This window comes from Protopterus annectens, chromosome 10.part0 (genome assembly GCF_019279795.1).
Source record: "Protopterus annectens isolate FY-2018-M chromosome 10.part0, PAN1.0, whole genome shotgun sequence".
Classification (NCBI taxonomy): Eukaryota; Metazoa; Chordata; order Ceratodontiformes; family Protopteridae; genus Protopterus; species Protopterus annectens.
The window spans coordinates 632,104,759-632,129,224 of NC_056744.1; the positions used below are offsets into that span (position 1 = coordinate 632,104,759).

The 24,466-nt window shown below is 42.3% G+C and overlaps 1 protein-coding gene across 1 annotated transcript in view; it reads left to right on the forward strand.

The window, feature by feature from the left end:
• Positions 1-1,933: 1,933 nt before the first annotated feature.
• The window catches only part of DMRTB1 (DMRT like family B with proline rich C-terminal 1), a 795,185-nt gene continuing 772,652 nt past the window's right edge, over positions 1,934-24,466 (forward strand). Inside the window, exon 1 of the mRNA XM_044085456.1 lies at positions 1,934-2,603. Within this exon, the coding sequence (XP_043941391.1) occupies positions 1,970-2,603 (634 nt within the window). The 5' untranslated portion in view covers positions 1,934-1,969. The remainder of the gene's footprint in view (positions 2,604-24,466) is intronic.

The window sequence follows — 24,466 nt, forward strand, 5'->3', positions numbered from 1 at the left end:
AAGCTTGTCGGAGATTGTAAGATGCAAGTAAGCTTTAGTAAGCATACTGTTAAAGAATTACCAACATTGAAAGCCTTTTCATTGTTATCATGCAGAGAATATTTACATAACTAGATAACTTATAAGCCTTACGTATTGAAATGCATATGACAGTATTTGTAATAAAGGACAGGATTACAGTGTTTTCAGAAGCTCATTACATTTGTTGGAGATTTGCAGTTATCTTTGCAGGCTTTACCCTTAAAATAAACAGAATGCCAATCCATCATGTGTGGTCCATAACCTGTACAGTAATCCTTTAAGCAATTTATCTTGAGCTTGTTTCTTGTTCGCTGTTCATTTTGTACTTTGATCATGTGCTCCCCATGAAACAAGTAGATAGTTGTTGTCAGGCAGCAGGTCTTTTTTGGATAAGAAACATTTTTACAAGTGGGGGTATCACAGAGATTGCTACTTTCAGCATGTTACTTGGTAATTTTATAAAGCTGAATATAAATTATAATTAGAACTGCAGTGCAAGGAGAAGTGGTTTGAGCTAAGTGCTGCTTGGTTTTTTATACTTGATTTTGACTGGCATTCCAGTAATGTATTTAAAAAGCAATTTATTTTTTCATGCCTCACAACCTTTGTGTTTCCATCTAGATATTAAGTAAGTTGTCATGTAGCCAATGCATTGAAATATTTTTTTCATCTACACTTTATTTTGTCTTGATTGGACTCTCGTAATGATGGTTTGGCAGCCAGGGCAGCGTATTTAATTAAAGTTCCGGTTGTTGTGGTTTTGAGCATAGCTCCATCCCTTTCTAGTTAGCCACACCCCTTCCCAATTGGCCTCACCCATTCAGCTGTCTACTGCAGCCCCCTTTAATTTGAAGTCACCAGCCGCCACTGCTGGTTGTGTACTACATATGACAACAATCTCCCATATTCTCCATATGTCTGCACTATGGAGTAGGGTTGCAAGACGGAAGCCTTTTCTTACACAGACAAACATCCAGGCTCGGCTTAAATTTGCAAAACAATACATCAAGTCTCCCAAAAGCATGTGGTAAAATGTGTTATGGTCTGATGAGACCAAGGTTGAACTTTTTGCCCACAATTCCAAAAGGTACGTTTGGTGCAAAAACAACACTTTGCATCACCAAAAGAACACCATCTCCACTGTGAAGCATGCTGGTGGCAGTATCATGCTTTAGAGTTGCTTTTCTTCAGCTGAAACTGAGGCTTTAGTCAAGGTGGAGGGAATTATGAACAGTTCCAAATACCAGCCAGTTTTGGCACAAAACCTTCAGGCATCTGCTAGAAAGCTGAAGATGAAGAGGAATTTCACCATTCTACACGACAATGACCCCAAGCATACAGCCAAATCAAGAAAAGAATGGCTTCGCCAGAAGAAAATTAAAGTTTATCCAATAGAAAATCTGTGAGGTGACCTGAAGAAGGCTGTGCACAAGAGATGCCCTCACAATCTGACAGATTTGGAGGGCTTTTTGCAAGGAAGAGTGGGCAAATATTGCCAAGTCAAGATGTGCCATGCTGATAGACTCCTACCCAAGAATGTTGTAATTAAATCAAAAGGTGCTTCAACAAAGTATTAGTTAAAGGGTGTCCACACACAACAAAGTAAGTTTAAGGGTGTGCACACTTATGCAACCAGCATATTGTACGTTTTTTTTTTTTGCAAAGAAACTGGGAGGTATGCCTTAAGGTTCTGTCTACAAAAAGTAATTGCTGACTCATTAAAGCAATGTTAATACACCAGTTAAGGCACTAGTAAACTTTAAACGATCAGTTCCCAGCATCAAATGTAATCGACAAAGACACATACATCACCCATATGAAGGGTAAGAGAAACTCTTGCGGATGATACACTTTACAGTACAAGGGGGGTAAAGTGGGATGGGGTGAAGAGAACATATGCACAGTTACCTTACATGGGTATAGACTAATAGCTGTAACCCCTCCCGATATGGTAACTTCTTGGTACGTCCATAACTTGAAACATTGTAACTTAGTCAACGTATTCATTTTTTTCCGTGCTCTGAAGAAGAAGAGAAGGTGTCAGTGTATTCACAACATGGCTAACGTTGAAGGTGAACTTATGAAAAACTCAAGAACTCCGAAATGCTCCCGCTGCAGGAACCATGGTTTCATCGTGCCAGTGAAGGGCCATGGTAGCAAGTGTAACTGGAAAGAGTGCCAGTGTGAAAAATGTTACCTCATCACTGAGAGGCAAAAAATTACGGCAGCTCAGAAAACACTGAAGAAACAGCTTCCAAAAGAAGAAGAAATAAAAGCCTGTTCATCGGTAACTAGTTCTGGCAACCCGGGAGCAGGAGACACTTCATCTTCAGTGGAGGGTGCCCGTGAGGTCCACAACGAAGACAGCCACAGATCAGCAGGCTCTTCTCGAATGGCGGTTGCTGCCTCTTCCCTCGTGGAGCGTGGCCCACATGCCATATGTAATGCAGTACCAAGCAGGGAAGATAGTACAGAACGTGTAGCGGCACCCAACATTGCTGAGAAAAGAAGGCCTCCGCCTCTCGAAGGAAGCAGCTTCCGAAGAGCTCATGTACCTCCTGCCCTTTCTTTCCCCAAATTTGGTAAGTGGAAATACAGTATTTTGACGTCTTCGATAAGTGGGAACGCATTCTTGTTAACTATTCGGGAGTTTACGTTTAGTTAATAATTTGCGCATTACTTTGCACAAGTGTATACATTCTTTCTTTTTGCTGGGAGAAAGTTTCATTTTGTTTTTCTGGTTAACGATCACTTTGGTGATGAATTAACTACATCTCTCTCAACTGTGCATATTTTCGCAGAATGTCCAGATTTTTGTCCCACACTTTTGGCCTATTTCTCATAAAAAATGCTGTTTTCTGGCAAATAATTGGGAGCTGATGTCAGAAAATAAATGGCAGCCGTTTGAGATTTAGACTTCATACCCTTCTGATAATTAATGCTAATGCAAAACCCGTTGTTCCATCAACTTTCTAAGTTTATAAGAGAAATATTTAAGAAATGTCCCTATTTTGGGGCCATTGTACCCCAGTACTTATGGCTTTGTTCAGATTTATTGCTCAAAAAGGTTGAGCGGTATGGATACAAGTTATACATTTAGGATTACCACCTGTCCCACTTTGCGAAGGACAGCCCCTCTTTGGGCAGTTGTGTCCTGCAAAAAATTGTGAAAATGGCAAATGTCCTGAGATTTTAGGGCAAAATTATTTCCTATATTTTATGTAATAGTTTTCTAAAACAGGTATTCTGTATCTGAAACACCTAAATGTTATAAGAAACAATAAGCTTTTATTTAGGCAAAAAAGGGAAGTTCTGTCCTTTGTACTGACGGAATGTTTTGGCCTGCAAAATCTGGCGTTTCTACCAAAAATGTCCCACTTTGAGCATTTGAAAAGGTGGCATCCCTATATACACTTCATTTTGTATTTAATAACAACTGGAAGCGGTTGTCTATGGGGGTACTACGGCGGCTCCATATAATTAGGAACACACTTTGTTTACAATTAATAATGTATAGTCCGATAAGCTGCCCTTTCTTTAATTTGGCACTTTTTTTCTAGTACACATATACATGACTGCAGCATCTTTATATGAATTGCCAGCACATTTCCGCCGTAAGTTCCTTACCTGTTGTGGGGCGGGTCAGTGAAATGAGCGCAGTGCCTGATTTCTTATTTTCCTTCCAGACCTGAACAGTCGTTTCAACATAAAAACAGTCATCATTATTAGGCATCTCGCCACACACCCTCAGGGGTACTCAGACGCTGTGTGTCTGTGCACGCGTTACTGGTACGGATATAAAGGTGTGGCTGTGACGATGGCCGTATTTCACTGCTTGGTATCAGAATCTTTCAACTGACGCAGAATGTTTGGGCTGCCCCTCATAAAATTAGAGGTTCTCTGATAAATCGTGGATAGTTGAAGTTACTAAATCTATACATGTAGTGCAAGAAATCTGGGCAAAGACAAAAATAATCGGGGGGCAACGTTTAAATATCGCTCTAATAAACTTAGAAAGTTGCTATACTAAGTGGTTTTGTGTTATCACAAATTTTCTGAAGAGTAATAAGCCTGAACCTCAAATATATGTCATTATTTGGTGACTTTTAGTGATTTCAGTTTTCTAGGATTTGTCTGAAAAACCACAATTTATAAATAAAAATGACAAGACCTCATACTTCTCAATCCCTTAGCACCAGAAATTTGGACAAAGCCTAAAATAATGTGGCACAAAATAGGATAGATTTTAGATATCACTATCATAAACTTATAACGTTTCTACAATAATTGGATTTGTATTAACTTAAGTTTCTGGAGGTTATGCAGGCTGAAACAAAATATGTCTTTATTTTGTAATTTCAACCTAAGTGGTTTGCTAGAAAATCACAAATTCTGTGAAGAACAGACCAAAAATATGAGGCTGAAATCTGGAGATTAGAGGTATGCACTAAATTATAACCTACATTGGAGTTTCAGACTTCATATTCTTCAGAAATATAGGTTCATAAGTAGGTACTAGGCCTATCTGCCCGAAGGCATTTATAAGCCTAGCCGGAATGTGTTGGCTTTCGCCATATGCATGCTAATACAAAACCTGTTATTTCACCAACTTGTTAAGTGTAAAAGATCAGTATTTGAAATTTTCCCAGCAGTTGTGCTCCTTGTTTCCAAATTATTTTTAGCTTTGTCAAGATTTCTTGCGTAAAGAAGTTGAGATGTAAAAGAAGGTACGTGTATTTGGCCCATAGTGCTTAACCTCTTAGCACAAATAAAAAAAAAAAAAAAGATGGACAAAGCCAAAAATAATGGGGGGGGGGGGGCTAAGCCCCAAAAATAGGAAAAAAAATAAATATTGCTCTTATGAAGTAGACACTTCCTAGAATAAAAGGCCTTGTGCTGAAGGATATGAAGTCTGAAACTCAAATGCCTGTCATTATAATGAATTTAGTCCTCACTGATTTGCCACAAAAATCCAGAAAAAAAAAATACCCAATTTTATGAGGAACAGACCAAAAATATAAGGCAAAAATTTCGACATTCTGTGAAAATCTAGACATTTGAGAAGATTTGTCCGAGGTGAAATTCCCCAAATGTCATTTGCCCGAATTAACACAAAACATGGATTGCAGTTTTCCACAGGAAAACAACTGGCAGTGGGATTTCCAAGTGTGTGACTGCAGTGATTCTCATTTCTCAAGTCTGCCATTTGGTGCGACCACGGAGTTTGTGGGTGTATAAAGTTTTGGTGATGGGTTTTTGGCTTGCCCCCAACCAAAAAAAAAAAAAAACTCTTTCCTTTTTTGAGTTGTTATATTTCGGCGTGCTCGGAGTTTTGCTTTATGGATTTCATAGCAAACTATGGTGTATAGCAGGGCAGCCGCAGTATTTCGGGTAGAACGCCCAATTTTCAAAGCTAAAGGCTTGATAAATAATGATGTTTGTGTAATCAGTTATCCCTTCCTGCTGGGCATACCTACCTGAATTAAAAAAAAAAATGTTTGACTTAGCTTTACACATTTTTTGCTGTCTCAGCCTGTACTAATTCTAAAAATGCAGATATCAGTGATGGCACATTTTCTTTACAAGCTGTAAGTGCTGGCTGCTGTTTTCCACTGTAGATATAGTGGAAGGAGCTGGTATGTTAAGAGACTCCCACCCCAAAAGACTTAATGTATACCCCAGGCAGTTGCTAAGAAAGATGACTGGGGCACCTGAATAGCAGTAAGCCAACAGTAATTCTTTGATGTAGACGGTGGTTTGGTAGTTATTGCATTTGAATTAATTCATTATGTATAAATACAAACGTGCTTTAAAAAAACTCAACTATCCATCAGTTGAGTCTGTAACATGATTTCTGAGTTTACCTAAAGAAGTAAAACATGTCAAAATATAAACAGCCTGTACAAGATAGGCTGCAATTTCAATCAACAGACATGAGCTATCATTGTCAGAAAACAGATTTTGTAGTTCTACTTATGAAAGATTACCTCAGTATGAATTGTGTGTCGTCTGTTTCTCAAGGAATGATGGATACTTTATGTTTGAATGTAGTCGTGTACTTGGCTGAGGTACTGATTAGAGTAAAGACAGAAAGTATCTCAATACTTTCATAAATTGCTGTAAAGATTGCAAGACTGTGTTCTGAGCATTGAGAAAAATCTAAATATGGCTTCATTAAATCACAGCTTGGATATTGTTGGACTTATTCTGTACACTGTGATGGACTGGTTTCCTACCCAAGATCGATTTTTCTGCGTTGAGCCCATTAATTGCAGGCATAGGATCCAGCACTTTTATGGCCCTGAATTGACTTAAGTAGGTAACTGAAGAATTAATGAGTGTTCTTGACATGAAAGGTATATGCCTTTTCCCAGATATAAGGTGCTGTTCCCACCAAGCAAGAGTTACAGGCATTTCTTGTCTTGGCTAATTATCATGGAAGGTCCATGCCAAAGCAAACTACAGCACTAGAACTGCTGTGTAGGATGTTGATAGATGATAGAATAGTGCACCCTTTGGTGTGTATAAATCCAAGCATATCACTTGTCTAGAAAAGCATAGTGCTAAAGATGTCCTTTCCCTAGGCCTTACTCCATCCCTAATCTAGACACACACACACACACACACACACGCACACACGCACACACACACACACACACACACACACACACACACACACACACATGACTGTTATTCTACTTCCTGTACTTGACACATTCTGCATTTCACTAAGTGTCACACCAAAGATGGAATTTAACAAATGCAAATCACAAGCACATGCTACCTTAGTACTAAATTGTAGCCCCACTGCTGGTACGACATTTGACCTGATACTGAATACTGCATACATTGTCTCATGTTATGCCACTCACTACCACAGTTTTAGGTATACCAGATAATGTGAATCTGAAACAGGCTTTGTGAGTGAATCTGTTTTCCTGTTGCTCCTGTAAGAAGAAGATTGCCAAGCCTGCTGCTTAGTCACTGAAGTCCAACACAGCAGGCCTTCCCCACAGCGCTACCTGTACCTTAGATGTGAGAATGCATATCCGAACCCATCAGTTGAAGAAGAATGAAAATGGACAACACAGATGGAATGCTATGATGAGTACATAACTTATTTTTATCTACTCTGGGACCCAGTGGAAGTATGTTGTGACATCATACTAACAATGCAAATACAATACACATGTAAATATAATCTATATACTAATATTATCTCTTGAGTGTAAATATAATTATTGTACTTGATATAATCCTGTTTATCCTATGCTGTTCTACTCATACTCTTCACTTCTCCTGTAAGCAACAAACTGATATGCCATTCGTCTCTTTTTATTCTATGTAACAGGGTCTTTTCTAATTGTGGAGCTTTTCTTCCCGGGCCATTTCTGAAAATTGGCTACTTGCCCAGATAGACTCTCCCAGTCAACAAAAGCGGTTAATAAATAAATAAACAGAAATAAATTACCCATGACTATATCTGCATTTTCTTAGTTTGTTCTTATAATGTATAATCTGCATATCAATATTATTATATGAAATGTAACAGTATAAACAAAAAGCCATTTTTTAAATGGACACTGCTAATGTAGTCAGCTGTCACTCAAGAAAATAGTTATTTCCCCATCCATACTTTACATCATTGTACTGATGCCTCCTCACATGCATTTATAAACATACTATCGGCTACTGTAGTGCATTTCATAACAATGTTAAGACATTCAGCATAAATTACATATTGCATTTCACAATAATGATTAAAGATTCAATACGAAGTATTTGTGAAAAGCTGTTTTAATCGCATTTCTTTCTTCCTTTCTATTTTGCTTATTTTAAATTGAACAGTTCCTGCACTGTTTGCCAAGTTCTCTTTTTAATTGCAGTGACAAAAGGAGGTACTGCTAGCACAGCTATCTGGAATTTTGTAAATAATTATATGTCATTGATGAATATCGAAATTATTTGTGTAAGATGCTTCTGTTACAACTGTATTAGAACTGTATGGTATGTGTATATCAAACTTGTTTGTATAGACATGTTCATAGGTTCATAGGTGTGTACTAGGCCAATGGCCCAGAGGCCTTTACAAGCCTAGCCATAGGATTAACCTGGCATAGTGCCACCCGACCTTAGTTCCGAGTGCCTTTGTCGAGTAGAGCCACTGGAGTTATCCCCCAGGTGAATTTTCTGTTTCCCATCCACTCATCAAGATTTCTCTTGAAAAGGGTCAGTGAGGTGCTCTGCTTGACATGTATGGGAAGTCTGTTCCATAGCATGGGCAGTCTCTCTAGATTATGAACCTGCCCCTCCAGCATGTTCTGTTAATTGTGGTAATGAAGTTGAGGTCTCTGGAGTGTCTGGTGCGGAGTGACTGGTATTTCTTTAGATGTAGCATTTCTAACAAAGCTGGGTCAGACATGGCTTTGTAAGTCAAGCAGAGATTGCCTTTAAGTAGGCGATATGAAACAGAGAATAGTTGGAGTTTTTTTAATCTGTCCATATAGGACAAGTGTTTAAGGCCTAGGATCCTCTTTGTGAGGTACTTTTGAGGCCTCTCCAGTTGTTGCAGGTGTCTAGTGAGGTACATGCCAAATGGGGCATTGTACTCGATGATTGGCCTAATGAGGGAAGAGTAGAAGGAGACAATGACCTCTTTCTTCCTGGATGCGAAACCCTTAGCAATGAGATGTGCACATAGAAGGACTTTCTGACCAATTGGCAATGTGGTGATCAAAAGAGAGTTTGCTGTCAGCCTGTGTTCCCACATCTCTTATAACGCCATCTGTGTTCAGTGGACTACCATCAATGTGGTAATTCATGGGAACCAGGTTTTTCCCAGAGGGGATGACGACACATTTTTTGACATTGAGCTTAAGGCCATAGTTCTAACAACAGTCGTTGGTCTCAGTGAGGCCATTCTGTAGAATGTCAGCATCACTTGGGGAGTTAATAAAAGCTCCCAACTTGCAATCGTATGCTACCTTTGTCAGCCAGAGTCCTTTCGTGTTGGCCTGGACTTCAGAGAAGTAGATATCAAACAGGAAAGGACCCAGAACCGAACCCTGTGGGACTCCACTCGTGACTTGTCAGCAGTTTGACTTGGAGTCAGTTACTTTCACACTGTGGGTTCTATATGTGAGCCATTTTGCAACCCACCTAGTGATATAGAGTTGATGCCAAGCTTAGTGAGTTTTTCTATGATTCCTGAGTGGGGAATGGTATCAAAAGCCTTGGCCAGATCAAGGTACCCTGTATGAACCACCTTGCCTTCATCCACAGCTCTGGTGGCTGACTCAACGAAGTCCACCATGTTGAGCAGGCATGATCTACCCTTCACAAAACCAAACTGTGTGGGATCCAGAGTTTGGAGATTCCCTATATTATTGTTTAATATGTGTGTTGAAAAGGGTTTGTAAGGGACTGAGTTTAAAAATTTAGCTACAGTGCACCCTGCTGTAAGAGAAGAAAAAAGTACATATACTATTGTAACTGTTTAAATGTATATATTTTTACAGTGGAAACTGGAACACAGGAGATTAACCTCAGCCTAGTAAATTTCAGAAAAAAAATTAAATTTTAAATAAGTAATTAAATTACTTTATGGCAGCAAGGAGACACAGTGTCTGTGCTGAGAAGCTTTCTGCATTGTCTTAGAAGTGTTTTATTGTTTTATGGCTTCCAGCATTTGCCAAATATCTGAGGAAAAGCCCTTGGCTATGTATTTTTACAGGTAGATGCTAAATGATACTAGCTGCCATCAATGGCTGTTTTGGGTCTGGGGACTAGAAGTCAAATGACAAGAAATTATGTAATTCTGCAAGCTAGCCCAGCAGTAATATTTGATATATTAAATTGAGAACCCCATGAGAGAAACACAGCATTCTGTATTGTGTCTTTGACCTGACACCATCAGCTAGAAGATCCATTCACCACATTTGCCATGCTCTGCAAGTAAGCTAACATTGGTATACTAATTCTCTTAGATTTAGTCAGGAATGTAGTGAAGTATAGTTTAGATGTTTTTCGTCATTTATTTGAGACTGTCCTACAATGTTGTTTTAAATATTTCATGTGATTTTGAACTCTGATGTCACTGTAAGTACATATTTAGTATTGTCCTGTTCTTTTGGCACTAAATAAAAATCTGCCTAAGCAGCAGAGACCTCCACAGCAGACACCCAAGCAACCGCTACCCCAGAACAAAACACGTGCAACACATAGCTTACAAAGCCAGTGTGCCGAACAGTCACAGCCATTAAGGCTAAACAACACACCTGATACACTTGTAATAGGTGACTCTATCGTCAGGCACACTGACGTCCCGCTCACCAGGCTGAACAAGGAGAAGGTCACGGTGAGCTGCCTGTCGGGTGCTAGGATCCACTACATAACACAAGCACTCAGTTCACTCCAAGGCAAGTACAAATATGACTCAGTCATTGTCCATGCTGGTGTGAATGACCTGAGATGTACCTCCCTGGACTACATGAAAAGAGACATAGAGGAGCTCTCTGAGCATGTAGCCAAGGCCGGTATGTCCCTGACCTTGAGTAGCATCTTGCCCTCACCAAGAATGATGCCACAATATGAAGAAAAGATGATCAATTTCAACAATTGGCTTAAGTATTGGTGTCATTCAAAGGGGATCCAATGCCTGTCATCCTGGGATGACATGCTCGACAAGCCATGATGCTTCGCTAGGGACGGCTTGCACCTATCACCCCTGGGCTTTCGGATATTGGCAAAGGCTCTTGCTACCCCCATAGTGCCTTTTTTAGGCAAGGCTCAAAAGACAACCCACCTCCATAGGTATCACAAGGGATAAGAAACTAAGAGTAATGCTACTCAACGCCAGAAGTCTAAACCTCAAGATGCACGCACTTGAAACTCTCCTTAGCATGGAGAACATCGATATCTGTGCAGTAACAGAAACCTGGCTCAAGGCACCCGAGAGCACCCCAGCACTACCAGGTTATACCTCATACAATGCTTTTCGGCCCCAAAACTTGGACCGAACCACAAAAGGAGGGGGAGTATCAATATTCGTCAAAGATACCCACACCTCCAGGTTGGTGGCACAGCACGAAGCATCAGAGACTATCCATGTGCAACTAACAGTGGGTAAAACTGCCTTCCAGTTTATAGCCTGCTACAGACCACCCTCCCAAACCCAGGAACCCCACTCGGCCTTCCTGAGAACACTGGAAAATATGAAGGTCTCTCCAAACACCATTATATTGGGTGACTTCAACTACCCAAACATAGACTGGGAGCATTACTCTAGCTCCAACACCCTAGCCCAAAGGTTCCTAGAATTTATAAACTCAGATGCTATGGAACAACTTGTTACCACTCCCACAAGAGGGGAAAACATATTGGACCTGATCATCACCAACATGGGGACTCTATGCTCCAGACCAGAAGTGTATCCCTCACTGGTAAGATCAGACCATAAACTAATCTCACTGGATATTCACATCCCGACCCCACCCCCTAACCAGAAAACCACAGTGAAAAACCTCTCTAAAGCAAATTTCACACTCCTCAAAACCGAGGTGGAATCCTTTAAAGCCCCCGGGCCTGTGGAAAATACGGCCCAGACCGCAGAATCCTTTATAAACGCATTCTATGAACATCTTCAGGAATCCATGGATCATGCAATCCCAAATAAAACCAAGACCCAATCCTCCAAAGCCAGACATCCTGTCTGGTGGACCCCAGCCATAAACAAACTATACAATAGAAGGAGGAAGCTACTACATGATAGAGCAAAATCCCAAAAAGGGAAGGCATCTCTGATCAGTATTAGCAAAAAACTACAGGCACTCATAAAATCGTCTAAGGCCAGTTGCACAGGACACTAAGGATAATCACAAGGCTTTCTTTAGTTATGTTAGGAAGCTGGGTGGGAATTCCCAGATATGCTCAGAATTAGTCCAAAATGACAAAAAAATACACCAAACCCACAGACATTGCCAATATCCTAGCTGACAGGTTTAGTGCAAAATCCCCCCCCCCTCCCCACCAAAAAGGGCAAATATCTATCCCAGCAGAGTGCTGCCTCCCTGGCATCTCAGATGCTCAGGTAAGAGCCACCCTCTCCAAAGCAAAAAACAGCATCAATGGGACAAGACGGTGTCCCAGGCTGCGTCCTACATGAACTCCAAGAAGAGCTAAACCCAAACATAAAACTACTGTTCAGTCTCAGCCTTACTACAGGATATGTACCCAAAGAGTGGAGTACAGCAACAGTGGTCCCTCTCCACAAAGGTGGTGCCTCAACGGATCCTGGAAACTATCGCCCCATAAGCCTGGCTAGCGTGGTCTGCAAAGCTATGGAAAGGATCATCATGGACCTCATAAATAAAGATATTGGGGACCTACAGACACTGGATCCTACCCAGTTCGGCTTTGTTAAGGGCGGATCCTGCCTCTTAAACCTGGTCGATTTCTTTGAAACAGTCACCAAGGCCATTAATGAGGGGAAGGTGGTCCACACAGCCTACCTGGACCTTGCAAAAGCCTTCGATACAATACCCCTCTCGGGCATTATAGATAAGCTCACCAGCTTAAATATAAACCCCTATGTCACTAGATGGGTTGCAAACTGGCTCAAGGACAGTACCCACATGGTTAGAATTGCTGGAGCCATGTCAGACTCCAAACCAGTTACAAGTGGCGTCCCACAGGTCCTGGGACCTCTCTTGTTTGGTATATATTTCTCGGAGGTACAGGCCAACACGGAAGGACTGTGGCTGACCAAGTTCGCAGATGACTGCAAACTGGGCGCCATAATCGACTCTCCAGCCGACACAAGCATCCTCCAAAAGGGCCTCATAGAAACAGACAACTGGTGCCAGAGCCATGGCCTCAAGCTAAACGCCACAAAGTGTATAGTCATCCCCTTTGGCAAAAACAAAGTGCCCACAAATTACCACATAGGTGGTAATTCATTAAGTATGGAAGAAGTAATTAGGGACCTGGTGACCCAAGTTGATAGCAATCTCTCATTTGACCACCACGTGGCCAAAGTGGTTAGAAAAACATTTTATATAGCCCACCTAATCATGAAGGGATTCACATCTAGATCAGGGGAGGTCATCTTGCCTCTTTACCCATCCCTCATCAGGCCCATAATTGAGTACAATGCCCCTTTTGGGATGTACCTTACCAGACACCTGCAGCAACTGGAAAGACCCCAAAAGTACCTCACCAAGAGGATCAAAGGGCTCAAACAGATGCCATATGCTGCCCGGTTAAAGAAACTCCAGCTCTACTCAGTGGCATACCGCCTGCTCAGAGGCGATCTGTGCCTGACGTATAACGCCATGTCCATCCCGGAATTAATGGACATGCTGCACCTCAGAAAATCCAAATCTCATCGAGCTACGAGCTCGAGAGGCTTGAACCTCAGCACTGAAATAAATAGGACATGCTGGAGGGACAGATTCATAACCCAGAGTCTCCCTTCACTCTGGAATAAAATCCCAGTCCAGGTTAGGCAGAGTCCCTCATTGACTCTCTTCAAGAGGAATCTTGATGAGTGGATGGGAGATCGTAGGTTTACCCCGGGTATCACTTCTGTGTCACTGTTAGACAGAGCACAGTATACTAACCTCGAAAAAGGGTATAGCAAAATTTATTTAAAATGGGTGGTGAAAGCCAAACACACTCTGGCTAGGCTTATAAATGCCCTAGGGCAGATAGCCTAGTATGAACCTATGAACCTATTATTAAATATATTTAAACATTTTATTGTGGCTGATCTGTCTAGAGATATTTAAGTTGTGAGAGTACTTTCATATTTATTTGGTGACACTGTGGGCCATTCATAATAGCCTTGCTCTTGGTCAAACTACCATTTGTATTAATAGTAACATTACTCAGTAATATTGGACACCCTTAGTTAAGGGTCTTAAAGTAGCTGATAAGGAGCTGGCTGGTGGCAATGATAACTACCTTATAGTCTGGGCAAAAGGGGGCATAGCTAGTAAACCTGTGTCAGCCTTTCCTAGGTGTGTGTGTGTGTGTGTGTAAATCAAACCTAAAAGAGTGTGTGTATCAGCTACTTGGGCAGGGACACAAAGCACTGGTTGGACAAGAGAGGGTGCTGGAGGTCTTGACTTGGCCACTCAGCTGAGAACTCAGCCTTATAGCTCTGATAGTGTGGTGTCTTATTGAGGATCTGGAGAAAGATGGAGAAACCATCCCCGGACTGATTGTAGTCTCTGTGTGCTCTTAAGGAAAATTGCACTTGATGCAGAAAGCTGCATCTGGATATATTGTATGTGTACCATGTCATCCTGTCAGTGTACATCCCTCACTGGTACCTTTGGTGAGGTTTGAGGTTCCTTGATTACTGGTCCAGTGGTGGGCTATCACATTTATTGGTGGCAATGATGGGACCACCACATTACATATTAGGATTCGGTGGTGTGGATATTGATCTCCTGTAGCCTGTTAACAGTGGTCACTAAAGAAGGTGTTTGTACTGTCAGGCAGCCACACAGTGAACATTTATAGTTTCTTATCACAATAGTTTTATTTATTTTGTGTTAGCTGAGTTAGTCAGGGATAGCAGGCAAGGATGTCAGCAGAGGAGTATGGCAAGCTGGCAAGGAGCCATTTGGCTGAGATATACCAAGACAAAGGACTGGTGCATGCTAACCTGACTAAAGCAGAAATGATTGCAGCCCTAGTCACAGCTGCATTACAGACCAGCAACCAAGAGGACAACCAGACTGGCCTTGGGAATGTGCAACTCTCAGAAAATGGACAGTTCGACTTTGCCTTAGAGGACTTAAAAATCTGTCTGGAGTTAAGAGACTTGAACTGGAGGTCAAACGGTTAGAACTAGAATCAGCAGAGAGACTGTGGCATTTGGAGGATGAAGAAAAGGAGAGGCAGATGGCATTAGAATCAGCAGAGAGACAGAGACATCTGGAAGCTGAAGAAAATGAGAGGAAGAGGCAACATGAAAAGGAGATGCTGACTGTTCGCCAGGGTCATGGAGGTAATGGGGAAGGGAGTAATCGAACCCCAGAATCAACAAAGGTCAGTAAATTTCTTCCACATTTTACAGAGGGAGATAATTTTGATAGTTTTAGTCATATGTTTGAAAGGGTTTGTAAACAGTATAATGTTGACCAAGGACTCTGGGCACAGTTCCTGACCCCCCTACTCCATGGTAAATCTGTTACTGCTACTTCTAAATTGTTTGATACGGATTGCTTAAATTCTTTAAAAATTGTTTATCAGTGTTTTAGGTTCACACCTGAAGCTTATAGAAAAAAGTTTTGTGAGCATAGACTCAAGGCAGATGAAAGTTTGTGTGACTATATTGCTGCGTTAAGCACTTATTTTCATGGCTGGGTGAGTGGATGTCAGGTCACAACTTTTGAAGGGCTCGCAGACCTTTTGGTGAGGGAGCAAGCCCTTAGCACTGTGCCCGAGGACATGATGATTTGGTTGGCAGATAGTGAGTGCAATATTGCAGATGAGTTGTGGAAAAAGGGAGACCTATGCCTAGCAAGCAGGGCATCACTGCACAGGAAAGGGATACCCAGTGCCGTACATGGATCTAAGGGAACCCATGGCGGGTAGCTTACACCACCCTGACAGAGTCCGTGAGTAACAGGGGAAGCCACTAGTTCAGGTACAGGGCCAGGACCAAGGGTTAAATGTTTTAAATGCAGCCAGTGGGACCATCTAGCATATAGATGTCCATGGAGGCAAGGTGGGGAACAAAAGGTTGGAGAGTCAGTAATTGGGAATGATAAAATGCTAGCAGTAAGTTGTCTGGAGACAAGAAGAGTACCAAACTACCAAAAGAGGTTATATCCTATCTTAGTAGATGGGAAATAGGCCACTGCTAAGAGATACACAGCCTATGACATAACCATTGTGAAGCCTGCAATGGTTAAAGAGGAGCACTACTTGTTTGCGCAGTCTACTCCAGTCAGAGCTTTAGGAGGGACCCCATTCCAATTACCTTTGGCTAGGCTTCACCTTGACTCTGAGGGTGGAGAAGGAAGCAAGCAAGTAGGTGTGTTTGAGGATATCCCTGCAGATGTCCTTATAGGGAATGATTTTGATAATGTAGTACCTTGTGTGCATGCAGTGACACGCAGTCAGGCTTGGCGACAAGCATGTGCGTCTGGTAGCCTGGGGGTCCCAGACAGACCACACACTTGAAGCCAGGACCGATGTGGTGGCTACATCATGGAGGGAGCTACCCAGTAGTAGTGAGACTGAAGGTGAAACACAACTGCTTGTGGGTACTGATGTTCCCTTGGACAGAGTGACTGCAAGGGCAGAGGTGAGTAGTAGTACCCAGGCTGACAGTGAGGCACCACTTTCAGAGAATACCAGACTTCCTGTGGAAGGGGAGCTGGGAAGGGTTACAAAGAGAGAGTTGAGACAGGCTCAGCTCTTAGACCGTATATTACAAGGCCTAAGGGAGGTAGCTAGTGAGGCACCTGATTCTCAAGGAAAGGGGGAATCTGTATAGTGGGTGGACCCCTGAGGGAGGGCTAGATGGTGAGAGAATACAGCAGTTGGTAGTTCCCAGAGCCTACCATCTGGCACTTTTAGCCATAGCCCATGACATTCCCTTTGCAGGTCATATGGGCATAAAGCGTACCAAGAGACGTGTTACGCAGAACTTTTATTGGCCTGGGGTTTCCAGGGATGTAGCAGGGTACTGCAGTGCCAAAAGGTAGGCAAGGCAGGAGACAAGGTAAAAGCTCCTTTGATACCTTTGCCTGTGATTGAGGAGCCATTACAGAAGGTAGCTATGGATATTGTGGGCCTCTGAATACCACAAGTTCCACAGGGAAGAAGTATATCCTAGCGGTAGTCGATTATGATACTAGATTCCCTGAGGCGGTGGCTCTGTCCTCCATTGAAGTAGAAAAGGTGTCAGATGCTTTGTTAGAGATTTTCAGCAGGGTAGGTTTCCCAAAAGAAATACTGTCTGACAGAGATGCCAATTTCATGTCAGACCTGCTGGCTTGTCTGTGGAAGCACTGTGGGGTGAAGCACCTAAAGACCACTTTTACCACCCGTAGACTAATGGTCTGGTGGAGAGGTTAAACTCTACACTAAAGGCCATGCTATGGGCATTTGCAGACCAGTTTAAGAGGGAATGGAACAGATATTTGCCCCATCTGTTGTTTGCTTATAAGGAGTTGCCCCGGGAATCCACAGGGTTTTACCTTTTGAGTTGCTGTATGGGCATAGGGTGAGGGGACCTCTAGATATGATTTGTGATGAGTGGGAGGGTGAGTGTGAATCCCACAAGGAGTCCGTTATGGCATATGTCCTAAACCTCGGACAAGGCTCCGGGAACTCATGGGCTTGGTTCTGGAGAACCTGGCAGAAGCCCAGCAGCAGAAAAAGATCTGGTATGACAGGAATGCTCAAGCTAGAGAGTATGCTGTGGGGCAGCATGTTATGGTTCTCATTCCTGTTAGACACAACAGGTTGCAGGCAGCTTGGGAGGGACCTTTCAAAGTGGTAAGGAAGGTAAGTGATGTGAACTACATGGTAGAACTGCTTGGCAGGAGACAGGGGCACAAGCTCTACCATGTTAACATGATGAAACCTTATCATGATAGAGAGGCCCTTGTGCTGAGTATTTGCAGTGGATAGCAGGAGGAGTCTGAGGGGGATCCGGTGACTGATCCCCTCAGTGAGGCTTGGACTGACACCTCAGTGGAAGGGGTAGCAATGTCCAAGCAGCTATCCCCTATCCAGGGTTGAGAAATCCAAGCAGTGTTACAAGAATTTGGGGGCATGTTCACTGGGAAACTAGGGTGCACCCACCTGGTGCAGCACCATGTGGATATGGGACCCCAAAGGCCTATTAAGCAGGCCCCTTATAGGGTGCCGGAGAGAGTCATACAGACTCTGAAGGAGGAGATACAGGAAATGTTGGAACTAGGGGTAATCCAGGAGTGCAGTAGTCCCTGGACCTCTCCAGTGGTGCTGGTACCAAAGAAGGATGGAAGCACCAGGTTATGTGTGGACTACAGGAAATTAAGTAGTCACACAGAGTCAGATGCTTAACCCATGCCTAGGACAGATGAAGTCCTAGAGCAGCTTGGTGGGGCTAAATATCTTACCACTATTGATCTTACCAAGGGCTATTGGCAGGTGCCCTTGACGCCCAAAGCTAAAGAGAGGTCATCTTTGTGACTTCTTTCGGCTTGTATGAGTTCACAAAGATGCCCTTTGGGATGAAAAATGCCCCAGTGACTTTCCAGAGGCTGGTAGATTGTATCCTAGCAGGGGCAGGAGATTTCGTCCTTGCTTACCTAGATGATATTGCCATCTACAGCCATTCCTGGCAAGAGCACCTTCAGCATGTCAGGTAAGTGCTGGGCAGACTACAGGGGATAGGGTTGACCATTAAGTCCAGCAACTGTCAGGTGGCTATTGCAGAGGTCTTCTACCTGGGACATAGAGTGGGGAGTGGTAAGATCAGGCCAGAACTGGCCAAAGTGGAAGCAATTCAGGCATGGTCTGCCCCTGTTACCAAAAAGCAAGTAAGGGCATTCCTAGGGGAAGCAGGGTATTACAGAAAGTTTGTTCCCAATTATAGTACCATAGCTGCTCCCCTCACAGACCTAACAAGGAAAAACAGGCCAGTAAGGTAGTGTGGACCCCAACATGTGAGCAGGCATTCCAGAAGCTTAAAGGAGCTTTGAGAGGTCCTCTTGTGTTACCTAGTCCAGATTACAGCAACAAATTTATTGTGCAGGTGGATGCTTAAACCACGGGGTGGGGGCTGTTTACTCAGAGGGAGAAGAGCACCCAGTGCTATATCTCAACCGTAGGCTTCAACCCAGAGAAGAATGCTATGCTGCTAAGGAAAAGGAATGTCATAGTGTGGGCACTGCAGAAACTTCAGACTTATCTGTGTGGAAGGAAATTCACTGTAGTTACAGACCACAATCCCTTAACATGACTACATCGAGCCAGCCAGCAATTTACTAAGGTAGTTAGTAGCCTAGTGTTGCAGGCATATGATATGACAGTGCACCGGTGGGGTTAGCAATGCCAAAGCAGATGGGCTCTCAAGACAGGGAATGGGGTAAGGTATTCCCAGATAGGCTTATTCCTCTCAAGCAACATTTCTTAAGGGTCACTTGAAAAACTAGCTTGAGTCTTCGAGGGGTGAAGAACTCTGATGTCACTGTAAATATATATTTAGTATTGTTCTGTTCTTTTATTATTTGTTATTAAATATATGTAAACATTTCATTGTGGCTGATCTGTCTAGAGATATTTAAGGTCTAAGAGTACTTTCATATTTATTTGGTGATAGTGTGGGCCACTCATAATAGCCTTGCTCTTGGTCGAACTGCCATTTGTATTAATAGTAACACTACTTAGTAAGATTTGACACCCTTTGTTAAGGGCCTTAACATAAGGAGCTGGCTGGTAGCAGTGATAACTACCTTATAGTCTGGGCAAAAGGGGGCATAGTTAGTAAACCTTTGCCAGCCTTTCACAGGTGAGTGTGTGTATAAATCAAACCTCAAAGAGAGTGTGTCAGCTACTTGGGCAGGGACACCAAACTCTGGTTGGACTGAGAGGGTGCTGGAGGTCTTGGATTGGCCAGTCAGCTGAGATCTCAACCCTGTAGCTGTGCCAGTGGGAAGTCTTACTGAGAATATGGAGAAAGATGGAGAAATCAGCCCCGGACTGACTGTGGTCTCTGTGTGCTCTTAAGGGAAATTGCAGTTGATGCAGAAAGCTGTATCTGAAAATACGTGTGTGTGTGTGTGTGTGTGTGTGTGTGTGTGTGTGTGTGTGTGTGTGTGTGTGTATACCTTGTCATCCTCTCAGTGTACGCCCCCCACTGGTGTCTTTGGTGCGGATTGAGGCTTTTTGATTACTGGTCCAGTGGTGGGTTGTCACAATTAGTTCTTGCATAATCCTAATCCTCACTATATCAACATCTGGTTCAAATCCTAGCTTTTCAACTCTCGCAGTAGGACTAATTTTTCCATTTCTGCAACAGATCCTCAAGTTTATTTATCTGTTAGTCTTCTTCCCATTCCATACTTTCTTGCCATACTGGCATCTGGTTCAAATACAAGCCATTCTTTAAGTCTTTTGGTTTGCTGCAGGAATTCTCTCTGTCATTCATGCATTTTCCTTTGAAACAAGAGTAACTCACTGGCACAGTCTCTCATGGACACCTCTTACTTGAGCAGAGTTCTCTTCACCTTGCTTACTGGAGATCTGTTGATTGTACTTTTTTATCTCCTTCAAAGCTACATGTGCCTTCTGTCAGAAGAAAAAATTCAAGCGAGTCACATCTGCCTCAGGTGATGAAAAACTTCTTTATTTGCAGCTAACCAGATTACAGCAGCATGTTGGCCAAGATGATCTCAATCTGATCAGCTTGTTTACTGACATCAACTTTTATACTTTCCTGTTACTAGCCAAAATAGCTTTTGTTACATTTTTAACAGTTGACAGTTGGCTATGAAAAACATCTAGGATCACAATTTACCTCAAAAAAGAATGTTTACCTCAAAACCACAGTTAGTGTAGAACGTTCAAAAAGGTACAGCATACTTAGTTCAACAGTGGTAGCTGGAATTTTCCACAGCCTGCCTCAGTAAATTAACTCTTATTCAGAAGTATAGAAAACAGATGTTATTCAAGTTCATAAGCAAACTACATCTATCATAGATAAAGCCCATCTTTAATAAACATGATTCAATGACCTTTTCTTACCAACACTTCAGCAAATAGCATATTCATTTTGCTAGATGGGAGAAAGAGACAAATAACAGTATGTTTTAAAACTTTTTCTCTTAACATTTCCCCCCTCAAAACACTTTTATTTGTCTTTTTATTTCAGCAATATATGGTAAAAACTAAGTTTTTCTTTGCATACATTACTTCATTTGCAAGACAAACTTTTAAACTTCAAAACATTTGCAAAAGTCACATTTCATTGTATTCACTTTCACCAGTCTGTTGCAACTGCTGGTACATCGTTTTCGTAACAGCAGTATCAACCAGTCTTTGTAGAAGACCTCTGATACAGGGTATACAACAGCAACCACATACCACCACGATAGCCACAGCGACTCCAACGGACACCGGGAAACTGCTGATGAGATTACTCCATTTTCCAAACCACGCTTGTAGAAAGTCTGTGAAGGGATTATTTACCCCAGAGTTCTCTGCCAATTCTACGGATAACATCTCCAAACCTTTCAAAGCTCGAGTGATGCTCCCATCAGGGGCAGTGTTATTCGGAATATATGTACAACAGAAAGTCCCAAACATCTTGCAAACTTCTCCTTCTTTGGCCCGGAGCATATCCAATGCAATTCGATTCTGCCATGCCACCTGCGAAGTGGCCTCCAGTTGTTCAGCAATACCTTTTAATGCATCTTTGGTATAGTTCACAAAACGCTGCTGGTTATAGTAAATGTAGTTGATCCAGTCCACATTCTTTTTGGGTTGAATCCAGACAAAGATGGATGCGAAACCAGCCGCTATTTGGTTTATTGCTTTGTATTCATCAGGCACGCCTCTTGGTATGCCAATGCTATCGATGTAGACACTGCTATCAAAGGATTGCTTTGGTGCCTCTCTTTTTCTCTTATTCAACCACCTCGACTTTATTTCAGGTTCTCTTACGAAATTGCTTGCTGGAACTGGGAAAATGTAGAATGGCAGAATTAACTTTGCAAGTGCACAAGTTTCCTTCCAGGGAATCGTAAGCCTTGATCTGAGTTTGTTGTCTCTACATAACCACCATACATCTGCCAAACTATGAGTTTGGTTTTCCAGAAATGGATTTTCATTGCCATTCACAGTAACAATGCAATAATTCTGTCCCATCTTGCCATAATTCTTCCCTGTGCCATCTCTGGAAATGCACATATACGAACCTGGATAAGAGATTGCTGTAGGCGGTTTCTCAACTTTGCTTATGACTGGAAAACGCTGGGTTCCATCTTTGCATTTATCTTCGGTTTTGTTGAAGAATAACTTTAACAGACACGTCAGATTACCTTCAGCTTGCATCAATGGGACTGTCGCTAATTGCTGTTTACCTTCAGCACAAGAAACACAGTTCTCACGATGTGCCTCTCGGGTACTATATCTAACCCAAGATAACCATTCATTATGGTGTACGAATCCCGTCTTGAGTAACAATTGTTCTTCTTCTGTGAAGACAAAATCTGGTTTACTTGTAGCATTTTTAAGGCTTTGCACTTTAAGTTGGAAAGTCCCCAAAGGATCAGTTCCAATTGGAAGAGACACTCCGATTCCATAAACTCCTGAATCACTTTCTTGTGGTGACACGATGGTTATAGTAATCACTTCAGTACCTTGGAAATGCGCAATTTTTATTCTTTGTCACCTGCTTTTATCTTTCTCCGGTATCACTGCACCACTTGTTTCCCATCCATTCACATCTGTTGACCACCAAACATTTGACCAGGACGTATAGTCTCTATTGCACAAGTATTTTGCACGAGTCAAAAAATCATTATTGTTCCATTTAGCACAGTCCAAAATTCCTTCACAAAGTTTTACCTTGAACACAGTAGTAACACCTGTTTGCGCTTGCAGCACCACCATTCCTTTTTCTCTCACAACTGTTCCTTCTCGTATGGACATATTTACTTTCGCCACCAAAATCATCATCAAGTACCAGTTCAAGTACCAGATGAACATGGCCATCCTTCCTTTGTAGTCAGACTTTGCATTCAGGGGTCCGATGGAGTCTGACCAACATCAATGGTAGAAGGAAAAGTCTTAAGTTTTTTACAGTGGGTGATATGAATCCACGAAGTCCTCTCTGCGATCTTTACAGCCGTAGGTGTTGAGATAAGTACTTGATATGGGCCTTCCCACCTGGGGGATGACCAGTTCTTTCTCTTCACAATTCGGATCCACACCCAGTCCCCAGGTGCCACGCTTAACAAGGTTTCACTTCTGGAATCTGCAAAGGAGTCATTGGTTATAAGAGACTTGACATTTAGCAGCTTCTTCATATAATCCGCCAGATCCTCACCCCCCCCTCACATTCCGCTGGCAACAATCCTTTCCACTGCGGGACGTAATATGGTCTCCCAAACAAAAGTTCAAATGGTGTAAGTCTTTTGTAGGAGGGTGAGATTCGCATGTACAGGAGTGCCAATGGAAGGCACGCAGTCCAGGATCTATGCGTTTCTGCCATCAGTTTGCGGAGCTTACTCTTCAAGACACCGTTGTGTCTCTCCACCAGTCCAGCTGACTGCAGATGGTAAGCACAATAGTACTTGAGATCAATTTGAAACACTTGACCCAACTTCTGCACAATCTGGTTTACAAAATGAGACCCATTATCACTATAAATGCGCCTTGGAAGGCCAAATCGGGGAATTATTTCTGTTGTCAAAAGCTTTGCTACTGTGTGTGCATCAGGATGCTTTACTGGAAAAGCTTCTACCCACTTAGAAAAAGCATCAATTATAACTAGACAGAACCTTTTTCCCTCTGAAGGTGTCAACTCAATAAAATCCATACAGAGTGTGTGGAATGCTTATGGAGGGGTAGGGAATGCCTGCTGAGATTTTTTAACCCCCCCCCCCGAGCATGATACTTTGCACATAATAAACAAGATAAACAGAATTGCTTTGCATAAGTTGAAAATCCTTCACACCAAAACACCTTAGACACTATTTGAACCATTGTCTGTACTCCTACATGGGCAGGTCCATGGCTAACCAATACAGCATACCTAAAAAGGTTTGAGGGTAATACCAATTTGCCATCTGATGCCCTATACAACCCATCCTGTTGAGTAATACCATATTTCACCCAATGACATTTTTCCTTCTGTGTTGTCAATGTTTGCATTACTTTTAGTGTCTCTAAGTCTAAGAGGTGTCCGGGCTCTAAATCATTGTCATGTAAAAGCAAATCATTTTCTTGAGCTGCCTTTTTTGCAGCCATATCAGCAAGGGCATTTCCCCTGGAGACAGGATCTTTTCTATTGGTATGTGCGGAACATTTACATATCGCTATCTGAAGTGGTAGTTGCACTGCATCTAACAACTGCAAAATTAAATCTCTGTGATTTATTGGTTTGCCTGTCGCAGTAACCATTCCTCTATTCTTCCATTGTTGGGCGAAAACATGCACAGTGGAGAAAGCATACTGACTATCTGTATAAATTGTCACTTTTTTACCCTCCCCTAATGTACAAGCTCGAGTCAAAGCCACTAACTCAGCTGCTTGGGCAGAATAATGTTTGACAATCCTTTTGCTTCCAAAACTTCAGTTTCTGTGGTGACTGCATACCCTACTAGTGTTTTTCCTACAGTGTCCTTCTTTGCTGATCCGTCTACAAACAAAACAAAATCAGAGTCTACCAATGGAATATCCGTTAAATCTGGTCGGGGAAGTACTTTGT